This window comes from Mustela putorius, unplaced genomic scaffold (assembly GCF_011764305.1).
Source record: "Mustela putorius furo isolate JIRA1106 unplaced genomic scaffold, ASM1176430v1.1 tig00000868_pilon_pilon_pilon, whole genome shotgun sequence".
NCBI lineage: Eukaryota > Metazoa > Chordata > Mammalia > Carnivora > Mustelidae > Mustela > Mustela putorius.
Window position 1 is genome coordinate 5,938,514 of NW_025421502.1, and position 19,614 is coordinate 5,958,127.

The 19,614-nt window shown below is 41.8% G+C and overlaps 1 protein-coding gene across 2 annotated transcripts in view; it reads right to left on the minus strand.

The window, feature by feature from the left end:
* Positions 1-2,603: 2,603 nt before the first annotated feature.
* Positions 2,604-19,614, minus strand: part of MCUB (mitochondrial calcium uniporter dominant negative subunit beta) — a 96,095-nt gene continuing 79,084 nt past the window's right edge. For both annotated transcript variants that reach the window (XM_013053992.2, XM_013053995.2), the window contains exons 4-8: positions 15,259-15,363; positions 7,118-7,278; positions 5,356-5,559; positions 4,644-4,760; positions 2,604-2,824 (exon numbers count right to left, since the gene is read on the minus strand). In XM_013053992.2, coding sequence (XP_012909446.1) covers positions 2,747-2,824; positions 4,644-4,760; positions 5,356-5,559; positions 7,118-7,278; positions 15,259-15,363 — 665 coding nt within the window. In that variant the 3' untranslated portion in view covers positions 2,604-2,746. The remainder of the gene's footprint in view (positions 2,825-4,643; positions 4,761-5,355; positions 5,560-7,117; positions 7,279-15,258; positions 15,364-19,614) is intronic.

A 19,614-nucleotide genomic window follows, 5' to 3' on the forward strand; every position in this document is an offset into this window, starting at 1 on the left:
GGCAGCTCTGCCCTAAGCAAGTCTATTGGCACCATTTTCCCAAAAGTATTTGCTTATCTTGTGTGTCTCATTATTTTGGTAATTCTCATAGGTCAGATTTTGTTGTTACTATATTTGTTTTGGTGATCTGTGATCTCTGAGTTTACTATTTTAATGGTTTTGGGGTGCCATGAATAACACCTATCTATGACAGCAACTTATTAAATGTGTGTCTTCTCATTGTTCCACTGACTAGCCATTCTCTCCCCTCCTTGGGCTTCCCTACTTCCTGGCCCACAACAATTCTGAAAGTAGAGGCCACTGTAGGATTATTAACAGGCCTAAGTGTTCAGGTGAAGGGAAGAGTCTAGGTTTCTCACTTTAACTCAAAGGGTAGAAATAATGAAGCTTGGTCAGGAAGGCATGTTAAAAGCCAAGATGGGCCAAAAACAAGGCCTCTTGGGCCACACAGCCAAGTTGTGAATACAAGGACAAAGTTCTCAAAGGAAATGACAGTAAATTTGGGAGCCGTAAGAAAGTGGAATGGCTTTACTGCTGATAGACAGAAAGTTTGAGTGATATGGACAGAAGATCAAACCCACCACAGCATTCCCTTAAACCAGTATAAGCTAAATCCAGAGCAAGACCGTAACTCTCTTCACTTCTGTGAAGATTGAGAGAAGTGAGAAACCTGCCAAAGAGAAGGCAGAAGCTAGCAGAGGTTGGCTGGTTCTGAGGTTTAAGGAAAGAAGCCATCTCCATTACATAAAAGTGCAAGATGAAGCAGCAGGTGCTGATGGAGAAGCTGACAGTTTTCCAGAAGATCTAGCTCAGATGATTCAGGAAGGTGACCACACAACAGATTTTCAGTGTGGATTAAACAGCCCTCTTGCGAAAAGATGCCATCTCGGACTTCCATAGCTAAACAGAAGTCACTACGCCTGACTTCAAAGCTTCAAAGCTCCTCTTGTGAGGAGCTGACGAAGCTGGTTACCATTCGGAAAATCCCAGCTAGGGCCCTTCAGAATTATGTTAAATCTACTCTTCCTAAGCTCTGTAAATGGAAAAACAAAGCCTGAGTGATAGCACAGCTGTCTACAAAATGGTTTACTGAATATTTAAGACCACTTTTGAGACCGACTACTAAAAAAAAAAAAAAAAAAAAAAAATAGAAGATTCTTTTCAAAATATTCCTGCTCACTAACAGTGGACCTGGTCACCCAAAGCTCTTATGGAGATGCACAGTGAGATTAAGGTTTTCAATTCGGCTAACACAACATTCACTCTGCAGCCCATGGATCAAGGAGCCATTTCAAATTTCAAGTCTTAATATTTAAGAAGTACATTTTGTAAGGCTGTAGCTGCCATAGACAGTGATTCCTCTCATGGATCTGGGCAAAGTCAATGAAAATCCTCCGGAAAGGATTCACCATTCTAGATGCCAGTTAAGAACACGTGTGATTCATGGGAAGAAGTCAGAATATTAACATAAACAGGAGTTTGGGAGAAATAGATTCCCACCCATATGGATGACCAATACAGAGCCAAGACCAAGTTCAGGACTCCCCTGCTCCCAACTTGTATCCCCACCTGAAATGCTTCCCCTTGGTTCCAAATTCTACCCAAAAGGCAAGGCCCACCTTTCCCAAGTGGTTTCTCTGAACTCTGATCTAACCGTACTGATGGTCTTGGCTCCCTAGGTACAGAGTTCAAAGGGAGAACATGTTCTAAGGACTCATCATAATGCTTAACCTGGTGATATTCATTATAAAAACATACTAGTGCATCCTCTTAGTTTAGTTATAAGACACCAATATAGTAGTGATTCAAAATCTCCATGTTTCAAGACACTGACAACACAGCAAGTGGTCACTGTGCACTGTTACAGTTTGCCTACAGGAACTTTGATTCTGATTTGATTGAAAGACAAACTCTGAAAACACTAGGAGCTTTGGGTTTTTTTTTTTTTTTTTTAATGACAAATCTCTAATATCAGATTATCACCATCACCCTTTCTGGCCCGCAGACCCTGAAATCCTGGACAATGGACCAAACACCATTAGTTGTAAATGAATGAAGATTTATCATCTTCTCTGAGTAGGTGCTGAAATCTGGCTCTGTGCACTTGGGCTAACTAGCCTCTCCGTACCTCCATTTCCTTATTACGAAACTGGGATTAAAAACAGCTACTCTCATAGGATTATAGGATTACAAATACGTATACATAAAAGCCTGCATCAGTACTTGACAGCATATAAACTCTATCTATCTCAGTAGATATTACTTAAAATGAAACGTTTCAAATGACATTTTATGATAACTTTAGCTATGTTTAATGATCAAGGGTCTTGGAATAATCATGTATTTAAAAATAAATTAATGACAAGACAATTCTAAAGGAAACCGAAGAATAAGAGTGAATTCCACGCACCCTGACCATTCCCCCTCGCAGGGAGAATGAACACAATGTCTGAGGACGAGGATGCTTAGCTCAAGTTCCAAGCCCCAGCCCCAGCTGCTCTGACTTGGACTGACTCAGCCAACCTCCTTCTGGCATTAATCCCCGAAAAGTCATGTGAATCCACAAACCAAAAATCTCAAATGAGAGCTTCAAAGAATACCTGTGTTTTTGCAAGCATTTTTTTTAATTGACAAAAGACACTGAAACAATCAAATTCAAAGAACTATGGGACTCAAAAAGTTCCAGTTTCTAAGTTGCGGAATCAACACACACTGGAAAAATTCAATGACATTTAAAAATCTAAGATTAATTCTTTTCATTGACTTCCTCTCCTTGCATTCGCAAACAGAGGGAGTGGCGCACCTGTTTCAGGGATTCCGTAGCCTGTCAACGGGAAAAAGAAAAAAGTACGTGATCAAAGAGAACGAGAAACAGCATTACTGCAGGAGAGGAATTCTATAAATTTAATGCATCCTTAGGTTAATAAATCTATTGAAACTACTAATGGCAAATGTCTACAGTATCTTGATGAGTAGGGATCCTTTCTGAAAAGAGTTTAAGGCTTCTAATATATCCTTCAAGTTCCTGCTGTTTGCTGTTCCTTTTATAATGGTTTTTCTAGTTCTTATTTGAAAAGAAAAACACTGGGACCAATCATTCTCCCTTCTTCCTCAACATTACTGCCTTAAAAGAATACTTCATAGGTGCTATTTTTTTTTTTTTAAAGATGTTATTTATTTATTTGTGAGACAGAGAGCGAGGGAACAGCAGGTGGAGGGAGAAAGCTGCAGGCTCCCCAGTGAGCAGAGAGCCTGATGCGGGGCTCGATCCCAGGACCCTGAGATCATGACCTGAGCCGAAGGCAGACGCTTAATCCACTGAGCCTCCCAGGCGCCCCCATAGGTGCTACTTTAAATCTTAAACGCCCAGGACTATCAAACAGTGGGAAGAACATCCATCCTTTAGCCTCCTTGGATTATATCATTCAAATGTAAGAGTACCCGCCAATTAAAAATAATACTATATTTTTCTTAAGTAGTGATTTTAGAAAATTTAAAAAATTGTTAAAGGTTTTATCATCCCCAACTCTTGGATTACAAGTTGAATTCTAGAATTTGTTTTTTTAATTTGAGAGATGGGTAGTTTAGAATGTTACAGGTAACAGACATTATGAATATTGGCTATTAAAGGAGCATGCATTAGTCAACGGAAGAGATTTTTACTGAAATGTTTTTCTTGTAAAATTACTAAGAAAAATTAAAAATCTAGTTAATGTGTTAAGAAGCGTGTAGCATCTGAATCAAGCTAATGAGTCCACTGAGAGGCCAGAGTAAAAGCTGCCTGAGATACAGATTATGTGGAAGACCCTCAGAGCACAGGCTCCACAGTCAGGCTGGTGGGTTCATAGCCTTGTCTCCTCACTTTCTACAGTGTAATACCTGGGCAAGTAACTAAGCACCTCCCTTTTCTCACCAGAAAGATGGAAAAGATGAAATGAGGAATCCATGTTGACTCTTATTTTTAAGGAGGAGAAGTTATAAACACCTTTAAAAAGCTTAACATGTTTTACCGATGTTCATCTTCCTAAAAGTCTACTTTCTTTTATGTTTTTAAGAGTTGGGCTTGAGGGGTGCCTGCCTGGATCAGTTGGTTGAGCTTCCAACTCTGACTTCGGCTCAGGTCATGATCTCAGGGTTGTGAGATCCAGCCCCGCATCAGGCTCTGTGCTGGGCATGGAGTCTGCTTAAGATTCTCTCCCTGTGCCTCTGCTCCAAAATAAAATTTAAAAAAAAAGGAAGAAGAAAAAAGTTGAGCTGGATATTGGACAATTTTCTTTAAAAACACATACTCAGAATGTGAATAGAAATCAGAAATAGAAATAGAAATAAAAATTAAGAACTGCTACTGGAAACTATTATTTTACGATCTCAAAGTCATTTAAGACATTTCCCCCCACACATTAAAAGACATCCCCATGCAGAATATGAGAGTCAAAACCAAAACTGTAGGATGTGAAATTAGCATCACACACTGTTTCACTGAGCATCAACTGAAACATCAACTGTTTCACTGAGCAAAGCAGAGTACACAGAAGTCTACTGAGGACCAAGCCTGAACTTAGGGATTTCCCTGATACTATGTTCTAGCTCCCAAAGAGCCCAAATAGGACCAGTCACAAGAGGTCGTATTTCCGACAGGGTACCTTAGCAAGATCTTCTTTTAACTTGTTGTACTGCACCACATCAAAATGTTCTTTCTTTGATTTCTTATGGAAGAAGTGCAGAAACTGTCTCCTTTTAACAGCTGAGTAAGTATAATCCTAAAAGGAAAAAAGGGGGGAGGAAAAAAAGAACATGTTTTAAATGAACATAATGTCTCTGTAAGAAAGACACTTGCCTTAGCAACACTAAAGCAAAAGAAGGCAGATGAGTAAAATATTTGCAGTGGCCAACAGAGGAAGCATAAGGCAACACAAGGAAAACATTTCATCTTGCTTGAGATCAGCGGCTGTTCTCAAAAGCAAGCAAGCTGGGAAGAGGAATCACACATATTGGGATAGAAAGGAGAAAAGGGAAACTGTTTTGGCAAAATAATCATGCAATGAAAGCTAAAGTTACTGACTGTTTCTGCAATACGTAGTCAATTTTATTTCTAAAGACACAGAACACAATTTGATGTGTTTATCTCCACGGAGAAATTTATGAGTTGTACTATTTATTTCTCTAAAGAGGTTATCGGTTTTCTGTGCTGTATATGTGCTATTCTTGTGGAAAACAACAACAGAATTTATCAGCTTTTACAGACCCAGAGAGCAATTCAGTAAATAAAAAAGGTTTTATTGCTCATCACTTCAGTTGGATATGGAATTAGTTGCAAAACATGTTCTAACTTACCATTTTCCTAAAACTACTCACCTGGCGAGTGACGATAAAGTATGCAAAAAAGACCATGGAATTTGCAAACGTGATGAAGTATGTCACCGGTTCCATGATATCCCAGGAGTACACCCACCAAGTGAGCCAGGCCAACGCCCCGCCCTGAACAGACAACAAGGCTAACCCGGTCCATAAAAGTCCACTGGTTTTGGCTTCTGAGCGAGCTTCGATGCCAGCTTTTATCTAAGGGGCAAAACCAGCCTGGTTCAGCTTACAGGGTACCCAGTCACAGGGAAAGAAGGAACAAAAGTAAAGTAACACCTATCTGATTATATTAACGAGGTCTGATTTAGGGAAAAGTTATGAAGCAGACACATTCGTGAGTGATCATTTATTTCCAATTCAGTTCATTAGATGAGCCATTTTTTTAAATATAAAGGTAATATCTGCTTGTGGGAAGAAAAAATTAAGTAGTATAGAAGGGTATACAATGGAAAACTCAAGACGCTGTCCTCTGAAGCCTGAAATGATAGGCCTATTCTCTCTGACCCAGCAACTGTACTTCTAGTAATGCGTCCTGTAGGTAGCCTTGCTCACACATGGTCCACTTCAGGTGCTCAAGAGTAAAAGACTAACACTTGTGCCTACATCTACCAAGCTATTATGCAGCAGTATCGAGGAAACTATGTACCCGTGCAGAGATCCTTCCAGCATACACTGTTGGTGAAAAAAGGGGAGGGAGAACAGTATGTAGCAGTGTATGCCCTTTTCTGAAGAAGGGAACAAAATAATGTATTTGACTTGTGTATACACAGATGAAGAAAATCTAAAATGACCCATGGGTGTGGGGATATGGCATTAGGAGGAAAACTTTCCACTGGCACCTTTCCTGATTTTCAAATCTTAACACAAGTAAATATATCATCAACTTTTTTTTTTTTTTAAAGATTTTATTTATTTATTTGACAGAGAGAAATCACAAGTAGATGGAGAGGCAGGCAGATAGAGAGAGAGGGAAGCAGACTCTCCGCTGAGCAGAGAGCCCGATGCGGGACTCGATCCCAGGACTCTGAGATCATGACCTGAGCTGAAGGCAGCAGCTTAACCCACTGAGCCACCCAGGCGCCCTATCATCAACTTTTTAAAAAGTGAAAAATAAAAATGTGGGTACACACAATTCAACAAATAAAATTTCAAAGTCCCTCGCTCTGCCATCTCCTAGGTATCCTTAGACGATACTATTAAATAAGTTTATCTCCAGAAACTTCCTATTCAGATACAAGGATATGCAGAAGACACCCATCCAGTTTTAAAAGTCAGAGGGGATTGGAGGTTTAGGAGACGCTGTTCTTTCCCTTAAAACAGACTCCAACCCCGCCTCCCCAAAAAAGTTATCTTTTCCCCTCCATCAGTGACTAACTTCGGATGTTAGGAAGCCATTGCTAACTTTCCAGCTGTCTGTATGGTAAGCAGAGCTGGGGCCACGGGCCTGTTCTCCAAAAGAGAAACCGGGAATGCTGGTACATCCAGACCCATCTGATCCTCATTCACAGAGGCAGTGTGGCCAGGGGCGGAAGGCAGCGCGCACACTGTTCAAGATAGCGGCATCCAGTGGGGCCGCCATGCACTAGCTCTGCACCTTCGCTGTCTCTGCGACTGAGAGGCAACAGTACACGCAGGCTCATTATGAGGACTGAAGGAGAAAGTGAGCCTATGTAGGGCGTTCCCCCAAACGTTCACTTAGCTAGTGCTCAATCAACAGTATTATTTTCAAAGAGCCTCAACGGTGATGCTTCCTAACCTGTTCAAGAGGTTGCAGTTGTCCCTTCAGGTGGTCAATTCTCTCCAGTAAGTGGTGCTCTCTCTTTTTCTGAAACTCTTCTAAGTGCAAAGCCATGAACAGTCTGTGAACCAAGGATTTCACATTGTCCATCTCTGTAGCATGCTCCATACTCAGTTTCTCTGAGAGAAGACACAAAGGGTACGTAAGGCAGTTACCACACTTCTTCCTCCAGGCTCTCGGAGTCCAGGGAACCCAACCTGTGTGCCCGTGGTTGGCGACCTGGGCACTCCAAGCCCTAAGGAAGCATCTGGGATTGGCCTTTCTTCTTGTCTCAGGTGATTTGTCCCTCCCACAGAAACAAAGGCAGGAATGATAAATTATTAGACAGTAGGTTTAAACTTCATTATGTTTTTTTGTCTTTTTTTTCTTTTGTAATATGACTTTACTGTTTCATTAAAAATCTTCATATAGGAAAAGGTAGCCATCTATCAGAATCCAGGTGCATGCCTCACCTTGTTTGTAACACTTTAGAGTTTATGGGATCATTTTGTCATTGTTTCAAGTTTTTATTTAAATTCTAGTTACTTAACATCTAATGTAATACTGGTTACAGTAGTAGAATTTAGTGATTCGTCACTTATGTACAACCGCCAGTGCTCATCACAAGTGCTCTCCTTATGGTTATTTTTACACCTGACTTCAACCTAAGATCCCTCCCCCCTTAGACCCCAGCCATTTATCCAAAAATCACTTTAGGATGCACGGGGAGGGAAGCTGGTATACAAACATGTAAATGATAGTATAATATGTATAATATACATTTTGAAAAGCAATTAAAGTATAAGTTCTTTTCAGCAAGATGTAGGTCTGAAAGGAGGTTCACACTGAGAAGAAAGGTCAGTTTCTAAGTTATTAACAAAGTTCTTTTGCCTATGGATTTCTCTTAATCCTTCTGCCTCTTTGGATCAATAAACTCCCACAAACTTCCACAAACAAACTGGGCTGCAGTGCTCCTTTCCTAAGGACCATAACTGTTGCCCAGCACTACAGGAGAACTGGGGCCGGGGGCAGGGTACAAGGCGGGACGGGTCTGCCGGCCAGTCAGGCACACCCCCTGCCCGGAGAGGCTTAGCACCCCAGGTTAAGGACTTGCTCTGTGAGCTTCCAGTGAGCGGCGCCAGCAGGGCTCCGGTCATTTCCCTTTTATCTCCACACAGCCTCCAAGACACTATCCTGGTCTTTAGTCCCTTCTACATTCCAGGCTACAGCTGCCACGAAGAAGTGAGAAGTCGAAGTTCCCTTCTAAGCTTCTGAGATTTGTAGAACAGTCAGAGCCCTTTTGTTTTGATGGGAAATGTAATGATATTTTAAAAATCAAAAAAAAAAAAAATTTAAAGGTCTACATATAGAAGAAAGGTACAGATGGGACGCCGATTCCGTCCCTAGCTGTGGAGCATATCCAGGACAGACAAAGCCAGACGCTAAAGGGATCAGGATAGATTTTAATCAGTAACCACTGCGATGAGGGAGAGGCTCCAGGGTGAAATGAGCTCAGACTTCTGTTTGTGCAGAGATGGCTGCTGTTTTCAGGGGCAGGGGTGAAGGGGGGATGCCAGGGCTTAAGCAGAGTCAGGGAAGGGGAAATCCACAAAAATCGGGCGTGAAGGTTGTTGGTTAACGTGACTAGACTAATGTTCGTGTTGTTGATGAGCACTTAGGCGGAAGAGAAACCAACAGAGGACCCCGTGCAAGCCCGAGCAAGGCAGCAACCCAGCGGCCGGGAGAGCAAGAGTGCCCTCCCTGGACATCATCGCTTCAAAGAGGAGTTTCTCAGGTCCTTGAGATGACAGTTCCGGACAGTAGAAGCTGTACACTTCAAAGCCACCAAGAAAGGATTTATAATTGCAAGCTTTCCCAAGTAACTGCTGTAAGAGGGTGTTCAGGGACCTGTCTGCCAATCACCAGGTTTTCCCTGAACAAACAGGAAGTTCTCCTGACAGTGTTGCACTTTCCCAGGAAAGGATTTTAGGAGGGCTGTAGTCTAATCCTAGGGATAGGCCCTCGAGCTGCGAGACCATGCGCTGCGAGACCATGCGCGTGTCTGTTCAAGTCTCTTAGGGGCGGGGGGTGAACAAAATCATTTGTGTGGAGAATCTGCAATCTTTTTTCTAGGTCAAGGCTAAGGTCTAGTCAAGAAGAGGGCTCAGAGGCGCCTGGCTCAAGTATGGTCAAAGAGAGGGTCTTTGTTATGTGACACGAAATGTTTATCTGAGTTCAGTGACAAGCTATCATCTTTCAGAAATGCTACAGCAAAATTCGTATGGTGTATTACCAACTCAAACATTTCTCTAAATAAATAAACGTTTCTCTGTGCTATCACCTAGCAAAAAACCAGAAGCTGTTTAATCCTTTTAAAGGTGTCTTCAATGTGGAATTCATTTTCATATCCTAAATTTTCAAATCTAACTTGGCCAATGCTTTTAGAAAAGATGGAGTTTAAATACATTTTTTAACTCCAAATTTATAATTTTACAAACTGAATTTTCCTTCAGTCCAGTATAATTCCTCTGTCATCTTTCTTCCGACCGTATCTCCTGTGCCTGTTAGCTGAATTCCCTTTGTGAGACTGAGTCAGTCCAACTTGGTGTAGAGCAAGGAACCTGGTAAACCAGAGGCCAGGGAGGCGTGGGACACACCCGGAGCGCAATCCCAGCAAACCGCCCCTCCCGGGCAGGGAGAAGGCTCTCCTCTCAAAGAACAGGCAGGAGGGAGGCCTCAGTTTAGTCCCTGGGGACCTAAGGCTTGTGACATGTTGGGGCTTGCAGGAGAGGAAAGTCAAGTAGAACAAAGAGATGCCCTTGAAAAAAAAATCATTTATTTCCACTTGTTTCCTCAAACACTCAACCCAGAGAAAGGAAGCAGAAGGCCTTCCAGAGTACTGGTGACTCACTGAACATGAACTTTCTACCTTCACAAGGATTTCAATTTCTGTATTTCTCAACTTCCACCATCCTTCTCCCTTTGAGGTTAAATACTGCCCTGATTTTTTTTTTTTTTAACATTTTATTTATTTGACAGAGAGAGATCACAAGTAGAGAGAGAGAGGAGGGAGCAGGCTCCCTGCCCAGCAGAGAGCCCGATGCGGGACTCGATCCCAGGACCCTGAGATCATGACCTGAGCTGAAGGCAAAGGCTTAACCCATTTAGCCACCCAGGCAGCCCTACTGCCCTGATTTTTAAGAAGAATTAACAGCAGAAGAAAGTTCACAGCTGTTGAAAGGATGGATTCATTTTAATTTCTCTGTTCTTGTTTGTGTTAGAAAGTTCTGTAAAATTTTCAAACACACAAAATTTAAAAATATTTTTTTCTCTTCAAAGGATCTTCAGAGAAGCGGCTGACACCAACTATGGAGTACAAGATCAGCCTGGACCACCTTATACCAGAAAATAAGAAAAAGCTTGAAATAAAAATGGGAGGCAAGTCACAAGATATGGGAGCCCTGGTGTTCAACTGTACCAGTTAACCACTAGTGGGAGCCCCTTAAATTCCTTGGGACTTATTCCCATTTCTTCATTGTTAGCATTTATTCCTTTTAAATCTGAATTCCCTCCCTTACCCTATCCCCTTCTCATTGGCACCTACTGAGAATTCTTGGCTGAGGCAGAATTGGGAGAATCTGGCTGCAAGAGGACTTTTGGATTCCCGCAGCCCTCCCCCACATTTACCAGTTAACACTGAGCATCCTACGCATCCTAACTATGAACAAGAGCCTTCCCTTATTTATTGATCTATTTATTTTGCCATCTATTTATTAAGGCACAGACTTACTAATTTCCTCCTGCTGCAGTCTATGTTCACAGCTTACTGGGAACAGAAGCCAATTAGTGGCAGGAACACTTAAACATAAATGGTAATTTGCCTGAGGCTCGGCGCGGACTGTTTGAGAACAAAAACACATTCGTGAGTTTTACCTCCAGGAGCCCTACCAGGTTCTCACAGTGAAGGTCTGAGATCACACAGAACTTGGTGCTTGGAGCAGGGAGAGGGGAAATGTAACCATTCTGAATCAGCCCCCAGCATAACTTTCTCCACAGCAAGGAAAGAGCTTCACCAGATCCTTATCTGGCTTGGGAGGAGGTCAGCCAGCCGACTGCAGCCCCTCTCCAGCCTTCCCGTCTCACATAGTGGAGGGAAAAATAAAAAGGCTAAGAAACTCTTCTCAAAGTTGCAGCCCAGGAATTCTGGCTAATACAACACCCACAATTCAACATAGGTTTATAGGATACTTCTCCCCTTACCTCCAAGACCTTACAACTACATCAATAGGCCTGCTGTTCTGTGCAAGATGCAGATTCCAAAAAAGAATTTCCAGGGAAATCCAGAGACAACAGGGAATAGAAAAACAAGGGCACTAGAAGAAACTCAAGTCTCTGATACCTACCACTACCGCAAACAGCAAGCAGCCTCTTTGCCGGACACACATATAATACACCTCACATCAAACACCTACTTGCTTCAGCGTCTACCACCCAACACATATGCCCAACTTTCAACAAATAAATATATGACAAGAGAGGAAAAAAAAAGGCAAGAAGGCGGTAACGTATTCAAACTGCAGAAAATCAAAGATAAAGAAAAAAACCTTAAAAGGAACCAGAGGAAAGAATGCTTTACCTACCGAAGAACACAAAAATTACACCTGACTCCTGGAGACGACACCAGCAAGGAGGAGACAGAGGGAAAACTCACCTTGAGAGTGATAACAGAAAATTTCAACTTCATGTCTTAGGACCTACACTTTACCATTTACCAAGGTCAGAACGACTTGGCAAAACCTCAAAGTAGGGTCTGCTTCTGCCCTCAGCACATGCTGTACATATGCTTTGTTAAACAAAACAACCCAGGAGCACCTGGGTGGCTCAGTCAGTTAAGTGGCTGCCTTCAGCTCAGGTCATAATCCCAGGGTCCTGAGATGGAGCCCCACATTGGGCTCTCTGCTCTGCGGTGAGCCTGCTTCCTCCTTCCACCTTCCCCCTCCCTCTCTCTGCCTGCCTCTCTGCCTACTTGTGGTCTCTGTCAAATAGACAGATCAAATCGTAAAAAAAAAGAAGACAACCCCAAAAGATCATTTTGAACTAAAAAGAAAAAGGAAGAAGCTTCCCTGGTTCACATAGGATTAAAGTCCAACAGCTCTGAATATACTAGAAACTTAATGTCAGCAACTTTCTGAAATGTCCTTTGTCTAATGACCTGTAACATTTTATGCAAAAAAATGTAAATAACCTGCACCAAATGTCCTTTGACACAGCACCATCTGCTTTGTGAAGACTGCATATCCTGGGCAGCTGTCTTAACCTGGACTCCAATACAATCCTCCTCCTTCTAGAAAGTCTAAAAGATGTGTTCATTTTATGACAATGTGAGGGAAAAAAACACAAACCTAGAATTCTGCAAAAGTGGAGAAATGAAGACTTTCTCAAACTAAAGTTGAGAACAAAAAATGGGGCCAGTAGCCCTACCTAGTAAAAGCTGTTAAAAGTGAAGGGAAAACAATGATGCAAGGTCAGAAAACCAGATATACGTAAATAAAGGAACTATGTTAAAGAGGGAGTAAGGAAAGGCAAAATTAAAACTTGTATTTCCTTTCGCTTATTAATTGATCTAACAACAGTCTGTTCAAAGTAATACCAGCAAAAAGGTATCCAATGCTTACATGTACATGTAATATATTATCAACAAGTGGAATTTGGAAATTAAAACATGTTACCATTTATATCAGCGCCTAAAAAACTGAAATAGGTATAAATGTAACAAGCTACGATCAAGATCCTTGTAAGAAAAACTATAAAATTCTGGTGAAAGACATAAAAGAAGAACCAAGTAAATGGAGAAATACTCTACGTTCATGGGAAACAAGACTCAACACTGACAAGATTATCAGTTGTTCCCAAATTTATCTATACATTCAACACAGTCCCAATCAAGATCCCAGAAAAATACTTTGCTGATATGAACAAACTGATTCTAAAGCTTACACTGGAAGTCAAAAGACCTAGACTAGCCAACTTGGTATGGAAGAAAAATGAAGTCAGAGAACTGACTCCACTCAATTGCAAGACTTACTATAAAGCTACAGTGGTCAAAGAATACACCAGCAGATCAATGAAATCGAACAGAGAGTCCAGAAACAGACCCATATAGAGTCAACTGATCTTCGACAAAGGAGCAAAGGCAATACACTAGAGCAAAGACTGTCTTTTCAACAAATGGTGCTGGGAGAATTAGACATTCACATGCAAAAACAAACAGAAAGAAAGAATCTAAATTGAAACCTTATACTCTCCAAAAAAATTAACTCACAATGGATCATAGACTTAAATGTAAAATGCAAAACTATACAACTCCTAGAATATAGGAGAAAACCTAGATGATTCTGGCTAGGAGGATGACCTGTTATATACAGCAAAGGTATAGTCCATGAAAGGAATAAATGATATACTGGGCTTCATTAAAACTAAAATGTCGGCTCCACAAAAGACAACACCAACAGAATGAAAAGACAAGCTACAGATTGGGAAAAAAAATATTTGCAAGGGAGAGATCTGATAATGAACTGTTATCTAAAATGTGTAAAACCTGGGCACCTGGGTAGCTCAGTGGGTTAAACCTCTGACTTCAGCTCAGGTCATGATCTCAGAGTCCTGGGATCGAGCCCCACATTGGGCTCTCTGTTCAGCAGGGAGTCTGCTTCCTCCTTTCTCTCTGCCTGCCTCTCTTCCTACTTGTGACCTCTGTCAAATAAATAAATAAAATCTTTAAAAATAAATGTAAAAAAATAAAATATGCAAAACCATCTTAAATCAACAATTTAAAAATGTACTACCTGCTTTAAAAAATGACCCAAAGACTTGAAGAGACACCTCACCAAAGAATACAGTAAGCATCTGAAGTCGTATGCCATTAAGCCAGTACAAGTTAAAAAAAACAACAACAAACAAGCTATTACACACCTATTAGAATGGCCAAAATCCCAAACACCATCGCCACTAAAAGCTGTCAAGGATGCGGAGCAGCAGGAATTCTCACTCACTGCTGATGGGCATGCAAAATGGTACAACCACTTCGGAAGAAAGTTTCCCAGTTTCTTACAAAACTAAACATACTCTCAACATACAATCCAGCACCCACGCTCTGTGATATTTACCCAAATGCATCAAAAACTGATGTCCACACAAAAACCTACAAATGCTACATATTGTATGATACCAACTATCTGACATTCAGAAAAAGGCAAAACTATGGAGACAGTAAACACTTTAGTGGTGGCTGATGGTTGGGGGGTGGTGGGTAGGAGGGATCGGGTGGATCACAGAGGACTTTTGGGTAGTGGAATTACTCTGTGTGATACTACAATGGTGGATATATGTCAGTAGACATTTATCAGAACCCTAATGTCAACTACGAACTTTAAGTAATAATGATGGGCCAGCGCAGGTTCATGGATTGTAACAAATGTAGTGCCTGACAGTGAGGGAGGCTATGGGGAGGGGACAGAGTATATGGGAACTGTATCCTATCTGTTCAATCTTCCTGTGAACCTACTAAAACTACTCTGATAAAATCAAGCCTGTTTTTGAAAAAAAAGTTAAGTGCTATATGATACACACATGGATTCATGATTTTCAAGCCCACTTCTTCTTAATCCAATAATGTCAGCTTAAGCATTCAAGATCCTAATGTGAAGTCTTATAAGTGTAAAAAAAAGATACGACACTAAAAGGCCTTGCTGGGCAACTGCTACTCATCATTCGTACCCTCTCAAGAAAGGCATAAACATCAGTTTTCCAAAGCATCCTTGGTGATTTGGTCAATTAAGAAGGTTCTTAAGCTTGCTCCCTGTAAAAGCCCCACAACTAAAGGGGAATGTTAAGATAATTGCCTAGCAGGCACCTGGGTGGCTCAGTTGGTTAAGCAGCTGCCTTCAGCTCAGGTCATGATTCCAAGGTCCTAGGATCGAGCCCCTGCTCAGCAGAGAGCCTGCTTCTCTCTCTCCCTCTGCCTGCCACTCTGCTTACTTGTGCTCTCTAACTCTCTGTCAAATAAATTTTAAAAATCTTTGGGAAAAAAAAAAGCTAAGTTGTCTAGCTGTGTCTCTTACCTTTCTTGGGGCACTGTACATCATACGTTATTTTGTTAATGACAAGCTTAAAATCATTCATTAGCAAAATATCCATCAAGGTCGAAGCTGAAATTTCACTGCCATCTGAAAGAAAAAAATCATGTACAAAATAAGTCCTTGTTTTAGACAGTAAGAACCATTTTCCAACATACAGAGAATTATTTACTAACTCAGGTTTTTATAATACAGGAGTGGACATTTTCATGGGGCAGGGCTCTCCAATCCCCAATACCGTTCCCACGCGGAGAACTCTCCCTTCCTGCTCTACCTCCCATTACACTGCACCAAAGAGAGCAGGCAGGGGCTCCCTCTCCCACGCTGTTAGTGGGCCTGGGGCATCTAGGCAGATGTTCCTGGGGAGACTGTACCTGCAGAAGGTCAGGCTAAACTTGGGGGCGGGACGGGGATGGACTCTTCATAGCAAAGCCAGAGCAGGGGAGGGGACACGTTGAGGGGGCAGTGAGGGTGCAGGTGTCAGCAGCAGAGCCCATCGGGTGAATCCTAGGCTAACCTGGTCTTTGGTCTGTCCTCTCTTAGTTCCTGCCTTCTTCTGAGCCTGGCTTTCTGTCTATTCCAATCTCCAGAGCCTACTGACAAGGCTCCTCCGCTCAGCCAGAGTCCTTATCTGCTGCTGGTAGCTAAGCCCCTGACTGGCATGTGCAAGGCACACAGTAATCACATTTAAAACCTGTTAATTATTAGAGGAGACTGACTGGTTCAAACTTGATAGCCAAACAGCACTACCAACCACTACCACACAGGGCTCCCTGATGTTCTAACTGGGTTGGGGGGTGGAGGAGTGTGAGGCAAATCTTCCAGGGGCTGGGGGGTGGTGGCAGAGATAGTGATAAACATAATTAAACCTAAGGAGTCAGTCAGCATGTGTGTGGTTTTTACGGACGTCAAAAATGGTAGGAGAGGGGCGCCTGAGAGGCTCAGTGGGTTAAAGCCTCTGCCTCCAGCTCAGGTCATGATCCCGGGGTCTTGGGATAGAGCCCCACATCGGGCTCTCTGCTCAGCAGGGAGCCTGCTTCGTCCTCTCTCACTGCTTGTGATCTCTGTCAAATAAATAAAGTAAATAAAGTCTTTAAAAAAAAAAAAAAGAAAAAATGCAAAGACTTTAGAACATTTTAAAAAAAGAAAAGAAAATGGTAGGAGAGATTCTAATAGTAATTTCAAATATCCTAGGAACAATTCAGGAAGAAAAACAACAAAACAAAACCAAAAAAGCGAAAAACAAAAACCTCCTTGAAATTTTTAACCTCAGCGTGCTTTCGCTCAGTCTCTTAGATAGCCGGGTTTTTTTTATTTTGGAACTAAACTTCAGTGGAACCCAGGTGTTGAGAAAGCAAATTCATTGAACAATAAGCAAAAACACTGTCGGTGGGTGGGAGTTTCTCTATCACTGTCCCTTTAGAACAGTCCAGGATGGGTAATTTTTGCCGCTCCTGGCATTTGCCTGGCTACATCCTCCCAGAGCGACTCCAACTACATTAATATGCATGACCGCAGTAATGCTGCTAGTAAAATCAGGAAAAACCTGGTTGTCTGCCTCCCATCTGGCTCTCGGTAGCTCTTTTGTTCCAGAAGGCAGCGAGTCAAGTCTGCACCTGGGTCTGTTCCTCGAATTTGGCTGTTTGGGTTCCTGTTCATCAGTTGGGGTGACATCATTTTCCCAGGAATTGCCAAATAATTCAACCCACACTATGGGCAAAACTGTGACAAGCTTAGAACACTCTTTTCAAGCCCAAATTAAAGGCAGGCAAATTCCACCCACAGAACCTCTCTTTTTAAAGATGTGCAAGACACCAATCACTTTATATGACTTTGAAAGTGTCATTTAAAAATTTACATTTAAATGACTTCAAACCTACTCCTTCAAATAGGGCTATAAAAAGCAATCACCTGGGTATGATTTCTCAGCCCAAGTACTACATTATCCTTTGTACTAATACAGGAACGGTGGCAAATTGATGCGAAACACTCTTGAGGAGCTAATGATAGAGTTTTGAATTCTTCACCAAGTCTTGGGTGTACTGATGTAAACCCCAATAAAGTGTTTTCACTCAGTCTAAAGAGACATTTTTCTCTAAGATTTCCTGTCTTTTCCATTGTGCTTTATGTTTCAAAGCTACTCACATTTTTAGAAACAAGCAGGGTCCATGTCAATTGCTGCTTTAACCTTATTTATTTCATTCACTTAAAAGACACTTACTGAGTCCACACCACCGGGCAAGGGCTGTGCTCGGTGCCCCTCCAGGCACACGGGATGGCAGCTAGCTGCTGGCTCTTAAAAGCTCAGAAGGCAGGCGCTGGCCCAGTGCAGAAGGCCCGAGGGTGTGCCATGCTCCTGGGACCGTTCAGTCTAGTTCAGAGACGGAGAGCTAAGCCGCTGTGGCCACAGGACTAAAACCTTCTCTGATCCTGTTTTTATCAGGAAGAAAGCTCCCCTTCCAGTTAAATCCAAAGCCCTTACTGCAGACTACAATAAAGCTTGCCCTAATCTGTCCCTCTGCTCCTACTTCACCTAGCTGCCTCCTCTGTAGCCACAGTGGCTCAACTCCCACCCCTGGGCCTCTGCCAGAAGAGCTCACCCACCTACGCAGCTCCCTCTCCTCTTCCAGGTCTTCCCAAAACCTGACCTTAGCGAGCATTCCCCCACCCCCACCCAGGTCCCTGAGAGCATCTCCTCCCACAGTACACACACCACACTCTGCAAGCATCTCCCCCTACAGCATGCCCCCCCATTCTATAAGCACCTCCCCCCATAACAACCCCCCAACTCCAGAGCACCTCCCTGGACACCACATAAACACCTGCTTGCTCCACAGGCACTTCCCCACCACCACAGCCCCCTACTCTGCCTTGTCTCTGTAATATTCATTACCTAACACACTACATATTTCCTTCACCCTTTTCTTTCTCTTTTTAAAACATAACCTCAAAAAGAGGAGGACTGTTTTACCTCTGTTGTCCTCTGTTCTGCCTCTGGCACCTAGATCCGTGCCTGGAATATGTTAGATGCTCAATTTGTTGAGTAACTTTTTAAATTTAATTCAATTAATTAATAAATAGTTATTAGTTTCAGAGACAGAGGTCAGCGATTCATCAGTCTTATACAACAGCCAGCACTCATCACGTCAAGCATCCTCTTTCATGCCCATCACCCAGTTACCCCATCCCCCCACCTTCTCCCCTCCAGCAACCCTGGTTGTTTCCCAGAGTTAAGAGTTTCTTATGGTTTGTCTCCCTTTGTGATTCCATCTTATTTTTCCCTCCCTTCCCTTTTGATCCTCTGTTTTGTTTCTTAAATTCCACACATGAGTGAGGTCATATGATAACTATCTTTCTCTGACATTTCGCTCAGCATGACACCCTCTAGAAAATAAATGTTTAATCTCAATTTTTCCAACTTCTGTATCTACCCCTTATTTGGTTCTGGACTTGTACAGGGAAAAAGAATGTTTATTTTCTTTTCAAAACTGTAACAGTAATCATTAATGCTTCAATCTAAGCATGTAATACTACAATAAAATAAAAATGCAAATTTGGTCATTTATCTCTATTTGTAGCCTTTATGTTGGGCTGGGGTAAAGGATTCTTTATTCTATTTTAGGGGCAACAGGTCCAAGACCACTTCAGACCATGAAGACATAAAAGCTAGATCCTAAAACTTGAAATGTCTAGTGATTAAACACCTTACTGGTATTAAAATATATGTAGGTTCTTCCTGAAAGTGAGCCATCAAAAAACATATGAGATCATGATGCTTTATAATAAAGATTAATGAAGTATTTATATAATTATTCACTAGCTATTTTAATCATTAGAGCTGCATTTTGTTTTCTAATTATTCAAATTGTGCTGAAAATTACACACTTACCAAGGTCATTAAAATTTTCTCAGGAAAAATTTTAGGGCTAAGATTTTGAAATAAGTAACTGAAATTTACATCAAACTTACTCCATTCATTCTTTATTCACTGGAGTTAATTTTTTTTTTAAGATTTTATTTATTTGGCAGACAGAGATCAGAAGTAGGCAGAGAGGCAGGCAGAGAGAGAGGAGGAAGCGGGCTCTCTGCTCAGCAGGGAGCGGGGCTCGATCCCAGGACCCTGGGATCATGACCTGAGCCGAAGGCAGAGGCTTTAACCCACTGAGCCACTCAGGCACCCCTCACTGGAGTTAATTTTCTTATATTACTGATATACAAAAATGAAGGTCACAGTAAAGGCCAACCATTTATTACGCAATGAATTAAAGAATCAACTGTCTAGAATAAGAATAAAGGTTCAGAAAAAGAAAAAAAAGACAAGTGGGAAAATATATATATATA